At 43.5% G+C, this 14,533-nt stretch overlaps 1 protein-coding gene across 14 annotated transcripts; it reads left to right on the top strand.

Annotated features, from left to right (window-relative positions):
- The first annotated feature begins 3,201 nt into the window (after positions 1-3,201).
- ZNF212 (zinc finger protein 212) lies at positions 3,202-14,485 on the top strand. 14 transcript variants are annotated; one of them, XM_074366843.1, is made up of 5 exons: positions 3,202-3,374; positions 10,624-11,008; positions 11,180-11,266; positions 12,192-12,332; positions 13,149-14,485. In XM_074366843.1, the coding sequence occupies exons 1-5, from the start codon at positions 3,351-3,353 to the stop codon at positions 14,009-14,011; spliced, it is 1,500 nt and encodes a 499-aa protein (XP_074222944.1). In that variant the 5' UTR covers positions 3,202-3,350; the 3' UTR covers positions 14,012-14,485. The 14 variants fall into 14 exon arrangements, with proteins under 14 accessions (XP_074222944.1, XP_074222942.1, XP_074222946.1 ...); XM_074366841.1 differs by having other exon boundaries at positions 3,205-3,374; positions 10,619-11,008; positions 11,140-11,266; XM_074366845.1 differs by having other exon boundaries at positions 3,206-3,374; positions 10,619-11,008; positions 11,140-11,266; positions 12,243-12,332; positions 13,152-14,485.
- The last annotated feature ends 48 nt before the right edge of the window (positions 14,486-14,533 follow it).

The raw sequence follows: 14,533 nt of genomic DNA, 5'->3' as shown, positions 1-14,533 counted from the left end.
GAGGTTCCTGTAGGTCTGTAAGAATCATTCTCCTAGTGAGATGCTGGCTCTGTGTCCTAAAGGCTGAGAAACCTCTGCTCAAAACTCTTTAGACATATTTTAAACCCATATCATCCCTCAGCGTGATCATCTCTGTAGGTTTACTATCTCCTTTATTAAAAAAATAAGACTCATTTAAGGGTCAAAAGGGATCCTATATCCAGTCTTAGAAGTGTAAGCCAGTGTTGGTTACCTGGGTTAGTCCCCATGCCTTCCATCCCTATGGGATCAATATCCTTTAATCATAAGGTGGCTTGAGCCCCCACCCCACATATACTGTCAAAACCAGCAGCCCCCGCCCCCCCTCAAGGATCTGGGGGCGAGGAGAGGTAGCTCATGCTTTCTGGGTTCTCCAGTTCACACATATGTGCCTTCACGCTGCTGGTCTCACCCCTCAGCTCCGCACTAACCCAGATGGCGGAGCTCTGTGTCTTTGTTTTTCCCCGATAAAACGCTTAAGTGCAGTAGACTTTTATACTTTGGAGGTTGCGGAGAGGGTCTCATCTCAGCCTAGCACAGCGAACGACCCCAAATTAGGCCCCAAACACCCACCATCTCCGTTCTTAAAAGACCTTGAACCGTTCTCAACAGGAATTTCTCGGAGTTGACCATCTCCCCTTTTCCATTTTGTATCTTTTCAGCCTCTAGAAGAATAGCGCCCCTCCCCCTTCTGTGCCCCCTCACTGCCTGTCTCCCAGGATACTCAGAGAAACCCCCAAATCCTAATTTACTATGGAGAGCAATTTAGTTTTGTCTTTGCTCACCTTCTGCCTTCCAAGCCTTTCCTTGGGGCCTATTTTTCCACAATTAAAATAGCCAATAAAACTCTCTTGTTAAACAAAACACTGTTCTCTCCCTAAAAGGAATTCTGCACCAGTTTTTAATCAATCAAGTAATGAAGTTTTGAAAAGATTTTACATTCGTACATTCAAAATTCAAAATGGATAAAAGGACGTGCAATAAAAAACTCTCCAGGTTACCCAGACACTCACTTCCCCTACCTGAGGCTGACTGGCCAACCATGGAGAAAGGGGAAGTTTCTGAAAGGAACCTGGAATCATTCACAGACTCCAAGGAACAGTTGAACAACCAATCCTGGACAGAGACAAAAATGTGTCATCTCTGTTCCTTTCGGTGTGTTGGGATCATTCTTTTAAACTAACTTACTCCAAAAAATGGGGGACAAGACTATTCCTGACTCATATTTAGAGCTTCACCAGAGGGGAAATTAACCTGTACCCTCAGCTCTGGTTAGAAGGATCCCAGGGAAGAGCTCTGATTGGTCCAGCTTAAGTCATATGTCTACCTGAGTCTCAATAATTATGGCCAGGAGGCTAGGGCGCTATGATTGGGCTGGCTTGAGTTAGATGCCTGACCTTCAAACAGGCACTATGACCAGGCTGGAATTGCCATGGAACAAGATGGCAGCACCCACTTGAATTCCATGACTAGAACCCAGGAGGAGCCATTCCCCAAAGGGAAGGAGGTGCATATATGCCCTGAGGAGGGGAGAAGTGCTAAGCTGATGAAGTTAGCAGATGTTCACTACACATATATATACAGTGCGGGTAGGGGAGAGCTTGAGCCAAGGAGTGTTGATTATGGAGTTCTCGCTGACATGGAAGCTGAGTGGGCATGCTCCCCAGGGGGTTATTGCTGGGAGAGGAACACAAAAGACATGGTCTCAGTCATCTAGACACTTCCTGGATAGTAAGGGGAACAGAACAGAAAGAGTCTCAAAGCCGTGGCCTATAAACTTTCTTGAGTAAAAAAATGTTTGGGTGTACATATATGCTAATATCTATGCTATAAATCATATGGTAGAAGATTTAAGGGACAGGATAAATATTTTAAAGCATTATTTTAAACTTAATTTATATTATTTGCGATGCAAAAAATACTTTTTTTCTCTGTCACTAAAAATGAGAATTTGGGTAAGATGATGTCTAAAGGCACTTTCAGCCCTGCATGTCACGTTCATGTTCTACAGATGTAGATACAACAGGATATAGGTACTAAGAGTGTATTTTATTGTTTCCTCTAATACCCCCTGCCGACAATGGGAATAACTGTGAGCTGCATTTAAAAGTTTATTTAAAGACATGTGTCAAGATCTGAGTATCACAGGGAAAGGACAAATGAGTGGCTTCTAAGAGATGCAAAAACATGACCTTTGGTGAATTCATTGCCGTTCAAGGCTTGGATCTTGTGAAGGCAAAGATATGAAATCGGGACTATCGTGGATTTTCCAAGGCATGTGATTAGTACAATTGATAGGCTTCAGTGAGTTGGCCTGGGCACCTCACCCACTGTTGAAATGAGAAGTGTGTTTCTGTGAAGGAAAAGCCAGGCTGGGCTAACAAGATGACTCACAAGTCTAAGAATGTGAAAGAAAAGCCGGGCTGGGCTAACAAGAAAAGCCGGGCTGACAAGGTAACTCACAAATCTAAGTACTGGAATACTGATCTGAGTTCTGCTGGACTAACTCGTAAATCTAAGTTAATTAGTGTTGGTTTGCTGATTCCCTGTTTATGTTTTTTTGCTAGCCAGCTGGATTTTCAAAGAGATATATGTGGCTTTGGAATGTTGGTTTGCTGCCTCCCTGCCTCCACTTTTGTGATAATGATGCTGCTAAAGCTGTTCCATGCCTATTGGCTGAATACCCCAAGCTTGTACTTAACCCTGTAAAACCTCATGCGCATGTCTTGGAGGTGCTCAGAGCTTCGGAGCAGAAGCCCCTCTGAGCCCGCCGGCGTAATACATCTGAGTACTCCAACCCTCCGAGTGGTGCTTGTTTCTTGGCTGGCCTGTCGTTTCCGTAACATTTCTAGTTTCTAAAAAGCGAAATAACAGGTATACTTTTGGAATAAAAGCACTTGCCATTTGGAACCGTATCTCTTTCCCCCAGCTAGATTACACGTTCTTCCCTCAGAGCAAAGTCTGGGTTTTATACGTTTTTGAAGCCCCGGAAACACCTATCAGAGGGCCGGGCACGCAAGAGACAGACAAAGGCCCTTGAATTCCGAACCTGCACCTGCCTTGGGAGGACGGAATCCTCCCGTCCCGCTGCAGCCCGGAGTGCTGAGCTGCTGTTCACCCTCCTGCCTCACGGGGGCGCAGGGAAATCCCGCGCGGTGAGGACGAGCGGCCGGCGCCCGTCTTGGCCTGGGAGGGCCGCACTCCCACAATGCACCTTGTATCAACACGGGGCTGCTGGCGGCTCTGAAGAGGGGCCGGGGGCGCCCAGCGGACCCGCGCGCAGCCCGAGGCATATCAGGCGGGGCCCGGGTGTTGAGGGGCGACTGGCAGCCATGGCGGAGTCGGCGCCTGCTCTGGTAAGAATCCTCCTGACACGGACCCGAGGGCGCGTTCGGGATGGCGGACCCCTGCCGGGGCGGGGCTTCGAGGTGCTGACCCCGGACGGGCAGGGTGTCCTCGGCTGCCGCTGGCGCGGGTGAAGACCGACCTCCCCCCGCGACCCCTGCGCTCTGCCCTCCCCCATCCGACTCTTTCTGCGTGCGGCCGGAGCCCCAGCGCCACGCGCCTTCGCCGAGAAACTTCTCGGAGGCTTGTTTCATGGTTTTGGATTTGCTACTGTCCCGACACGTTTTCGTCGAGCCCAAAGAGAGCCCGTTTCCAGGACGGCGAGGTGGTGCGGATTGGAAACCCTGGGTCCCCATCACTGCCAGCGAGCTCGCCCTGGTGCTCCGGGGACCCCAGGACTCTGCCTCTTCGCGATCAGCTCGTTCTCGGCCTGATGGGTTTCCCTCGTTCCTTCTGCGATGCTCTCCTGCTAGACTTCAGTCCTGGGTTGCACCCACAGGTTGAAGTCAGGCTGGGCTTCCTCTCCATAGGGACAGGTGTGACCTCACGGTGTAGTTGCTGGGATTTTTCTGTGAAGCTACCAGATCTCTTTCTCTCTAACTGTCCCCATTCACGGAATGGCGAGACGCGGAACTTGGGGTAAGGAAAATCTTGGGCATGAAGTCAGGAAGCTTGGTTTCAGCCATAACTCAGCTCTTAGCTGTTCAGTTTAGTGATTTTAGTCAACTGTGTTCACTCTGGGTCTCTGTTTCCTTACCTGTAAATTGAGTGTTGGACTAGTTACTAGATGATCTCTATGGTTCCTGCCAGGTTCCTCATATTAATCCAAAATTGTGGTTACTTTGATAGTAAAAGAGGATTTGCTAAGGAAAGGGCAGATGGAACTTCATTGTTTTTTAGTACATTATTTCTTGATCTAGAGACACTTTCAGAATCATGTGAAATCTTTGCGAGAGGTAAGAACTAAGGAGATCCTTTAATGAAAACTTGACCATAAGCAGGGTGCATTGTATTTGATTTTTGTAGAAAGTGGTTAAGAACTAAGAGGGGAAGAATTAAAAGACTTAAAGAACACAGTGTTTGCTTTCAAAGAAGTTACAGTTGAATTATGAAGTCAAGATACAAGTGTTCATGGTGTTAATCTCATTTGACTCCTTTAAGCTAATGTGATGCAGTGAAAGACTTGCCTTTTCCTCAAGACCAAATTAGTAGTACTGAAGTTGGGCAAGAGGACAGGTTACTAACTCCCAGAGTGCTTCTTCCTGCTGGTCAGTGCAGTTACCTGCATGTCTTCAACAGACATTGTTAAAAGGAAATCTTAAAGATCCTTCAAAATCCCCAGCTGTGCTTTAATAATTTATGGATCTGTCCTTGCAGAATGTATTTAAATCATCCTTGAGCATATTTCTATATTCATCTTTAGATGAGGATTCTGTACGTCTTAGTTGATAGTATGGCTAAGTAGGTGCCCTGATGAAAGCAACTAAAAATGCTGGGAGGAAACACAAATAAGTGGAAATGTAGTTAGTAAAGAATACTTGGAGCCCAAAGATTAAGTGAAAGAGAGAACTCTTAAGAGGTAAACAGAGTTCTGAACCTGACTTTGAGGGCATGTGCTGAACGTTCATCTGTGGTGTTTATGACCTCAAGGTGCCTGGAAAATAGAAGACAAAACTCAGAGCCTAAGGTGGGGAGTATAAGACGCCTCCTACCTCAATCCTATAAAGCTGAGACTTCAAAGGGCAACATTCAGTGTGAACTGGAAGTTAAGCTCTTACCCCAGAGAGTGCTTGCAGAGAAAATCATGTCAAACCTTGGTGCTGAGAGATAGGTGCAAGGTGCCCCTTGAGAATTCATGGTGACCTTCAAGTGGGTTTATTGCCTGAATTCATATGACCTGGGTGTCTGGGAAACCTTAAGCTAAGAGTTTAGTTTAAAGTAGGGCCTCTGGCTATCTATCAGAAATAAATACACATCTTCTCTGAAGGAGTCTACACCCAACTCAGACTTCAAGTAATTCTCACAGATAAAATTCCAAGAAAAATGAATTTACAATAGAAAGTTACCAAACAGGCAATGGAAAAGTACGAGAAAAAGCCAGTAAAATTAATGAGCAACAAAATTAGATCCTCAGAGATTTCAGATATCGCAATTCCAGAAGAAAAACATACTGGAATTCCAGTGGGAATACACACACAATCTACGCTGGAGGCCATGTTTGATGACTAGCTAATGGCAGAGGGTGTTGTAGGAATGATGCAAGTACTAATACCTAGAAACCCAGTAAATCCCAATCAGGATAAACACAGAGAAATCTTTATGTAGATACATAATAGTGAAAGTACAGAATACGAGGCAAAGAGAATTCTTAAAAGCAGCCAAATAAAGAGACCTTCAAATGAACCATTGTAAGACTAATGGGATTCAGCTTCTCACCAAAAACAGTGGAAGCCAGACAATGGTAGAATGATATCATTAATGGACTAAAAGAAAATAACTATGCAATCTCAGATTTTTATACTCAACAAAAGTATCTTTCAAAAACAACAGTAAAATAAAAGTATTTTCAGACAATTTAAAACTGACAGTTTGTTATTAATACACTCTCCTTAAAGGGAATTCTAAAGGATATATTTCAGGTACAAGGAAAATTATCTTAAGTGGAAAGTGAAAATGTAAGAAAATATGTTGAGCCATGGAAATGGGTAAACCTAAACAAATATTGAGTAAATAAAATGTTAATCTCTTGTGGGGTTAAAAACAAAGCAGAATTAAAATACATGGCAGCATTGATTTAAAAGTTAGGAAGAGATGGTCAGAATTCAGATGTTTAAAGATCTTTGTAAGTATGCTTCCTGTAATTTCTAGGGTAGTTGCTAAAAGACTAGAACTTGGCTGTATAACTTAGAATTTAAAAGAGGGATAATAGAATAAGAAAAAATAATCTAAGAGAAGTCAAGAAAGAAGATGAAAGATGGGATAAATAGCACAAAAAGTAAAAGTAAATAAAAATAAATCACAATTAAAATAAATGTAAATGGACTAAATGTCCTAGTTAAACGGCAAAGATTGTCAGAATGGGTTAAAGTCCAACAAAAGGTTTGTTAGAGATATAGCTAAAATATAAAGCTATAGAAATGGCTGAATATAAAAGGATATGAAAACATACCAAGCTAATACTAATCAAAAGAAAATTGACTTAACTATATTAATATTGCTAGAGATAGAGGGCTGCTACTACTTTTAAAATGTAAGAGACTCAATTTACCAGCCTGATAGGACATTTCCAATCTTATGTGCACCCAATCATATGGCCTTAAAATATATAAACAAAAATTGATAGAACTACAAGGAAAATTCACCCTCATAGTAGAGATTTTAATACAAGCAGAAAAAAATTAGTTAGGGTGTAGTGCATCCAATAGAACTTTCTGAGATGATGGAATTATTCTCTCTGTCCCGTTCAGCATAGTAGCCACAAGTTACACGTGGCTGTTGAGTACTCGCGATGTAGCTATTTTGACTGAGCAACTGAAATTTTAGTTTAATTTTAATTAATTTAAATTTAAGCATCCACGAGTTTCTAGTGGCTATTATATTGGACAGCACAGTTATAGAGAATAATATTATTTTTTATCCATATATCTATCAACATGTGATTTCAATGTTTAGAGAGATTAATGAAGAAAAAAAGAGAAAAAAGGCAAAAATACTCTGTTAGAAATGAAAGTGTATTCCAGTGGTTGATGCTGACTATATACTGGGACCTTAGGTAAGGTTGTTGAACAGATCACCATACAACCTCTCCATGTGTCTTGGGATTCTTCAGGTGACTGCAGCACCTGCCTGCCTATGATTTGCTCCACTTGCCACAGACTTACTGTCAAACCCTCCTATAATTGCAGATTCATAAGCAAAATGGACGTTGACTTAAGTGACTGAATTTTGGAATTATTTGTTATACAGCAATTGATGATTGGAACAGGTACCTATAAAAATGTTTAAATACTGAAAGATATTAATACCTTAGAAAAGGAGAGTGTACTGTGTGTATGGATTGAAACATTTTATCCTAAAGATACCACTTCTCAAATTTATCTATGGATTTGATGCATTTCCAGACAAAAATCTCTGAAGATATTTTTGTGAAACCTTTCAAGTTTGTAGACTGTCAACAGGCCAAAAGTAGTTGAGATAGTTCTGTAAAACAAGGAGGTGGGACTTGTCTTACCAGATACCAATAATTATCAAAAAGCTATGGTCATTGAGACAGTAATGTTGGTAAAGCAGTAGAAAAATTGACCTGTAGAACAGAATAGAGATGCTAGAGACAGACTGATATGTATGAAAACTTGATTTATGACAGAGATTACAGATCAGTGAATAAATGATGACTTTTCATTATATAGCATTAGATCTGTTGATTTCCCATATGAAAATTAAGGCTTGCCCCATACACAAATATTGTCTCAATTCTAGTTGAGATAAATACTTGTGTGAAAGGCTAAACTATCAAGTGTTTAGAAGACAGTATTGTGGGATTATAGATATTTTTTACACCTGTCATGAAAGTTCAAACCAAAAAACAATTAATGCTAACAAAACTACATTAAAACTAAGGACTGTTTATCAAATGATAGTAAAGAGAATTTTAAAATGAGGCACAAATAAGGGAGGTTATTTGTAACACAGTTAACTGATAAAGATTAGTTTCCAGAATTTATAGAGAAATCTCATAGATCCTATGAGAAGTGAGATAACCCAAAGGATAAATGAATGAAAGACTTCAGCACTGAGGGGGAAATTTGAATGACCAATAAACATAAAAAAGATGCTTATCTCTTGTTAGTAACCAAGGAAAATGCAGATGAAAACCATGATGAGGTATCATTTCAGATCTACTAGAGGGACACAGATTTAAGTTTGACAGTAACAAATGTTGATGAAGTTGTGGAACAACCAGGATACTTAGGAGTGAAATTGGTACAACTGCTTTGGAAAACATTTTGCATTATCTGCCTAAGTTTAGAATGTGTATATACCCAATGAGCCAGCAATTCTCTTGTACCCTTGGGAAACTTGCCTATGTCCACTAGGAGCCGAGTACAGTTCTGTTCATCATAGCACTGTTGTAATGACAAAGATGGGGAAATATCAGTAGTGGAATGGAAAAATAAATTGTGGTATAGTCAAGTGGTGGAGTATTATACAGCAGTGAAAATGAATTAATTACAGACACCTGCAACAACAGGCTATTCCCAGGAGCTGTGGAAGACTGACAGTCCATTTATACAAAATCCCCTAAAACATGCAAAATTAAAAGAACATATTTTTGAAACAAACCTGGTATAACATATGAAAAAAGGCAGTTAATCATGAAAAACCAAATTCAGGATAGTAGTTACTTCAGCAAAGTTACTTGCACAAAGGACTGCAAGGGTGATATTTATAAAACAAACACACAAATACAGGCAGGCCTTCTTGTATTGTGCTTTGTTTTATTGCACTGTGCAGTTACTGTGTTTCTTACAGGTTGCAGGTTTGTGGCAGTTCTATATTGAGTAAGTCTGTTGGCACCATTTTTCCAACAGCATTTGCTCCCTTTGTGTCTCTGTGTCACATTTTGGTATTTCTCAAAACATTTTGAATGTTTTCATTATTGTTATATTTACGATGGTGATCTGTGATCAGTGACCTTTGATGTTACTACTACAAAAAGATTATGGCTCACTGAAGGCTCAGATGATGGTTAACACTTTTTAGCAAAAAAGTATTTTTTAATTAAGGAATATGCTTTTTAAAGATACAATTTGCACACTTAATAGACTATAGAATAGTGTAAACACAATATTTATATGCACTAGAAAACAAAAAAATTCATATGACTTGCTTTATTGTGATATTTGCTTTGTTGTGGAGGTTTGGAACTGAACCCACAATATCTTGGAGGTGTGCTGTGTGTGTATACATATATATATTTAATTTTAATTAATGTTTTTGACTGGTGGTTACATGGAGATTTGTTAACTTGATTACGTCAGTAAAGGGTATCTCCACGTAAGATCACATTCTGAAGTCCTGGGGTTAGGACTTACACATATTTTTGGGGGGAGACATAATTCAACCTATTATATATGAATGGACCACAATTTGTTTATCTATTCACCAGCTGATGGGCATTTGAATTATTTCTGTCATGATAGATAATTTAAAACAAAAGAAAAGAAGAAACTTGACTTAATACTCTTTTCAGACTTTGACTGTGTGGAAGAGGAGAGATGTTATTTCTCTGCTCAGATCCCAACCCACCTTCCTGTTTGGAAAAAGTCCCAACATTAGCAGCAAAATGCTGGGCCGCAGAGAGGAAAGAGGAGACTCCCAAAGGCTGGAGACGTAGAGACTTAAAATTAAAAGTAGACAATGTGATGCAATGAATTTATCCTCCAAACTCATATTTTCTTTTGTTCCATTTGCATTTTTCCCTTACATTAAACTTTTCTTTAAATCTTTTTTAAGGGGGGATATTTAAGCTGTTGACTCATATGCCCAATAATGAACCGAGCTGGTTAACTGGAGTAGTTGGCCAGACTTAGGTGTTCAGTTCTGTGCCCACTGGTTTCATTTTGTCCCCTGTTTCTCTAGATCATAAGCTCCAGCCCTAGCAGTTCTTTGAAAGATATTTCCTTTCAATGTCTCTGTCTCAGTATCCTCCTTGTGGTTAGAGAAGCAGCCCTGAATGAAGTGTGGGCTGTATAAGAGAATACAAAGCTTTGTGGGTTTAGGACTGAAATGAACATGCCGTGGGACAGTAGGGGCAAGAGGACAGCTTCAGGAAGACTTTACAAATCTTGGTTTAGTCATTTTGAGCTTCAATGAGAGTGATTTTTCTACTGTCAGGGACACACCATAAAAAATATGAAGTGTAAGGGAAATGTCAGAGGACTCAGTCAAATCATTTTAGAAAGTTAAAAGATGAAAAAACCTGATAGGAAATACATCAAAATTCTAACAGCTTATTTCTGGATGGTGGTGTTTTGCATAATTTTTTCTTTCTTTCTGCTTTTCAGTATTTTCTTATTACAGTGTATGTGTATAATTTGCAGTATCAGAATATAAAAGCACGTGCTTTTTAAATTTACAAAAAGAAGTAGAAACTAGGTGGCTGTAAGTGCTGGTGGACCCAGTGGACGCATTGTGTTTGTTTACCTGTTATTTGGAAATGACACTGACTCTGACCCTGAGTCTGATTCTTCAGCACAGAAGGAAGCGCCACTCCTCCCCTTTGAATTCCTGCATGCTGCCCCCACAAGCGACAGAGAAGAGCTCCTATTTGCAGACCTCGGAGATCTCACTCTGGACCGTGGTGGCTGCCATCCAGGCCGTGGAGAAGAAGATGGAGTCCCAGGCCGCCCGGCTGCAGAGCTTGGAGGGGCGAACGGGGACAGCCGAGAAGAAGCTGGCCGACTGCGAGAAGACGGCCGTGGAGTTCGGGAACCAGCTGGAGGGCAAGTGGGCCGTGCTGGGCACCCTGCTGCAGGAATACGGGCTGCTGCAGAGGCGGCTGGAGAACATGGAGAACCTGCTGCGGAACAGGAACTTCTGGATCCTGCGGCTGCCCCCGGGCAGCAAGGGGGAGGCCCCCAAGGTAATCCTTGAGGGTTGAGAGTGAGCCCAGAGAGGGTGGGGGGCAGCCCGTGTTAGTGAAGATTCTCAGTGTCTGGCTTGTCCTTCATGGCTGTGACTGGAGGGCTCACTGTGTGACTTCTGTGATTTCAGGTGTCCAGGTCCCTTGAAAATGATGGAGTCTGTTTTTCAGAGCAGGAGTGGGAGAATCTGGAGGACTGGCAGAAGGAGCTGTACACAAACGTGATGAAGAGCAACTATGAGACTCTGGTCTCTCTGAGTAAGTGGCAGTTTTCTCTCTAAAATTCTCTCAGACATCCTGCAGTTCCTGGCCAGGTAGCTTGTGACCCAGGCTACACCTGGATCCTCTCCTGGCCTTAGCCGACTTGAGAAATAGGAGTCTCCAGGCCCTCAATTTATGAAGTCTTTGGAAAGGTCTCAGTGTTGTGTGTTTTGTCTTTCTGCTGTCTGGTCACATTGCTGGTAATACTTACTGACAGGTAAGATGTCATCGTATGCGTTAGAGTGTAACATGGCGAGGGTTCCTCATGCTGTTTTTAACACTTGAGACTGTTTGACAAGAAATCTTTTGTTACCTGGGATGGAGGTGGGCAGCACAGACTAACCGAACAGTGTTTCTTGGCATTTAGCTAGAATTGCAGCCAGTCCTTGTGGTCTCAGTGTTCATTTTGTGTTGAGTAGAAGTGTGCTTGATACACATCCTTATACGTAAAATACAGGCTATTACACAATAAATGCATTTCATTTAGTTGACAAAATCTTTTGAAATCTAGGTCCTTGGAGGATTGCCGAGAAGGCCAGTATGACGGAGCAGGGTGGAGGGGGAGGGACGTGACAAATGGGTTGAGAGGTGACTGTGTGGCTGGGTCACATGTTCTGCTAGTGGCTCTTTCCTTGTCTGTCACAGTGGGGCATAGCAGTGCCCACCTTACCTTCCAGTGTGTAGCCCAGATGAAATTAGATGCCCTGAAAGGGGACCATGTCCGTGTGAGGCAGGGCTGCTGATGGGAGCCTGACCGCCCGCACCACAAGTGGCTCAGAAGGAGCGTCAAAGGCAGCAGTTAGCTGAATGGATCATTTGAATTGGCCATAATTTTCTAATTGTCCCAAACTGCTAGGGGAAAGTGACTGAATTTTTGAAGTTTTAATATCAACTCCTTGACATTGGTCACCGTATTCATCAGCAAATGACCCATACTCTCTCCTGGGCTCACACGGTGCTGTTTCCAACCCAGAGGTGCTTGGCCAGCCAGAAGGAGACTCGGAGTTGGGTACAGAGATGCTGGGTGACTTGGAGGAGGAAGGCCCTGGTCAGGTCCACCCAGGTGAGTGGCTCCAGAATATTCCATCCCAGTCCCTGCTCCTTGCAGCCTGTAGTGAGCTCTCCCACTGCTAAACTACCAAACACTGCTTGTCCGTGTCCTCATCTGGCATTTATTTATTATAGACTACTATTTATTTATTACAGACTCCTTTATCATTAGTTCACCTATTATATGTGTATCTTACTTCCTTAACTACTGTGGGGAGTCCTTAAGATTCACAGCCCCATCATCCTTCTTCATGCCCTGCAGAGCAGGGTGCCTGATAAGCGTTAGTCAAAACCCACTGGAGACTGAGAAGAGGTTGGTCAGATCTTCAGGAGTGAAGCTGACTGGGTAAGAGGCAGGAGAAGCATTTGTAAACCAGGCAGTTTGAGGAGAATATGCAGGAAGAACAGAGCTGGATGCTGAACTTCTAAGCTATAGGTTTACTTAGTATTTTGGTTTTTTTAGATTATTTACATGTATCGTTTTAACACTCTGTAACACTTAAATTAGCATAGGTGTTACAGTTTATTTTGTCATTTTTCACAGAGATTGAATGCAAATTTGTGGACAGGCTTGGAGAATTTATAACATTGTTCTGTAAGAATAACATATTCACATTTCCAATCAGTATGTCTCCATCTGAATACAGGTTTAGTGTTTTAGGTCTTAGAACCCAGTCAGTCTCATCCTCTTCCAAATTGTCCTAATTCTTTTGATCCTGGGGTACTTTGATTTGAGCCCTTCTGAAGTTCACAAATGTTTGTTTAGCTCTGAAAAAACTGAAGGTGCTAGAATGTGATCTTTTTTTGTGGCTCTTCTTTCTCTTGGCAGCAGGAGCAGCTATGATCAAGCAGGAGATACAGCACGTGCAGGAAAGCCCTGTGGATCTTGCTGGAGAGTTCTCAGACATTGCTGAAGAGCACGCTCTCCTGAGCCCAGAGCCGGCTGGGCTCTGGGATGGTCAGGGCGCTTCTGTCCTCTTGGAATCAGGTCCTAAGGACGCTAATCCAGAAGGGCCCATTGAGGGAAGTAGAGATCCCAGTGGTGGCAGAACCCTGGGCTGCCCCCTGAAGCAGAAGTCGAATAGGCAGCTGCACCTGGGTCAGGAGTGTGGGCAGGGCTTGAAGCTGAAAGGGGACACTTCTGGGCCCTACAGATGTTCTGAGTGTGAGATCGACTTCCGCTGTAAGCAGCAGCTGGCCACACATCTGCGGACCCACTCGGGGTGGGAGTCTTACCCAGCCTCGGAGCCAGAGAAGAGTGTTCGGCCCAGGCCCCGGCTGAAGCCCCCGTCCAGGAAGGCGAAGCTGCATCAGTGTGACGTGTGCATGAGGACGTTCAGCTGCAGGGTGAGCCTGGTGACTCACCAGCGCTGCCACTTGCAGGAGGGGCCCAGTGCTGGGCACTGTGTCCAGGAGCGGTTCTCACCCAACAGCCTGGTCGCCTTGCCTGGCCACATCCCTTGGAGGAAAAGCCGGAGTTCCCTCATCTGTGGTTACTGTGGCAAGAGCTTCAGCCACCCGTCTGATCTCGTGCGGCACCAGCGCATCCACACGGGCGAGCGGCCCTACAGTTGCAGCGAGTGTGAGAAGAGCTTTGTCCAGAAGCAGCACCTCCTGCAGCACCAGAAGATCCACCAGCGGGAGCGCGGCAGGCCGGCCCTGGAGCCTGGAAGGCCCAATGGCCTGCTTTAAGGGTGCCAGCCCCTCGCCCGTCTGGGGGGGGCAGAGGGGAGTGGCACTGGTCCCCCTAAAGAGACACTGCAGAGTCAGGGACTGACTTCTTCCTGAGGGGAGTTGCTTTGATTTGCTTTCCCTTGACCAGGCACCAGGCCCAGCAGCGCTCCTGAAGACTGGGGAAGAGGAGGCGTCTGGGGCCAGGCCTCTCCTGCTGTCTTTACTCTGCTGCCAAGTTTGCCGTCTCCTTGGCACCTTTGAGTCTGGTTTTCCCATCTGAGCAGATAGTCACGGTTGGGGTTGGCTCTCTGACCCCGTGGGCCCTGGTGTCTGGTTCTGGGGCCTGTCCCAGCATTCAGGTCTTCACAGGGGTTGAGTTGGGCCCAAGGAGTGAGCAGATGTGTAGAAGGGCTCTGGGAAGCAGCCCCTCTGTTTCCTCTTTTGTAGTCTCTTTGTTAATAACAAGTAGAAGAAATAATTTAAATGAACTGATTACCTTGCTCTGAAGAACTTTTTTTTTTTGGAATTAGATTTTAGTTG

This window comes from Camelus bactrianus, chromosome 7 (genome assembly GCF_048773025.1).
Source record: "Camelus bactrianus isolate YW-2024 breed Bactrian camel chromosome 7, ASM4877302v1, whole genome shotgun sequence".
Classification (NCBI taxonomy): Eukaryota; Metazoa; Chordata; class Mammalia; order Artiodactyla; family Camelidae; genus Camelus; species Camelus bactrianus.
The sequence above is the reverse complement of the archived record's forward strand: the minus strand, read 5'-3'. Positions and strand labels throughout refer to the sequence as shown.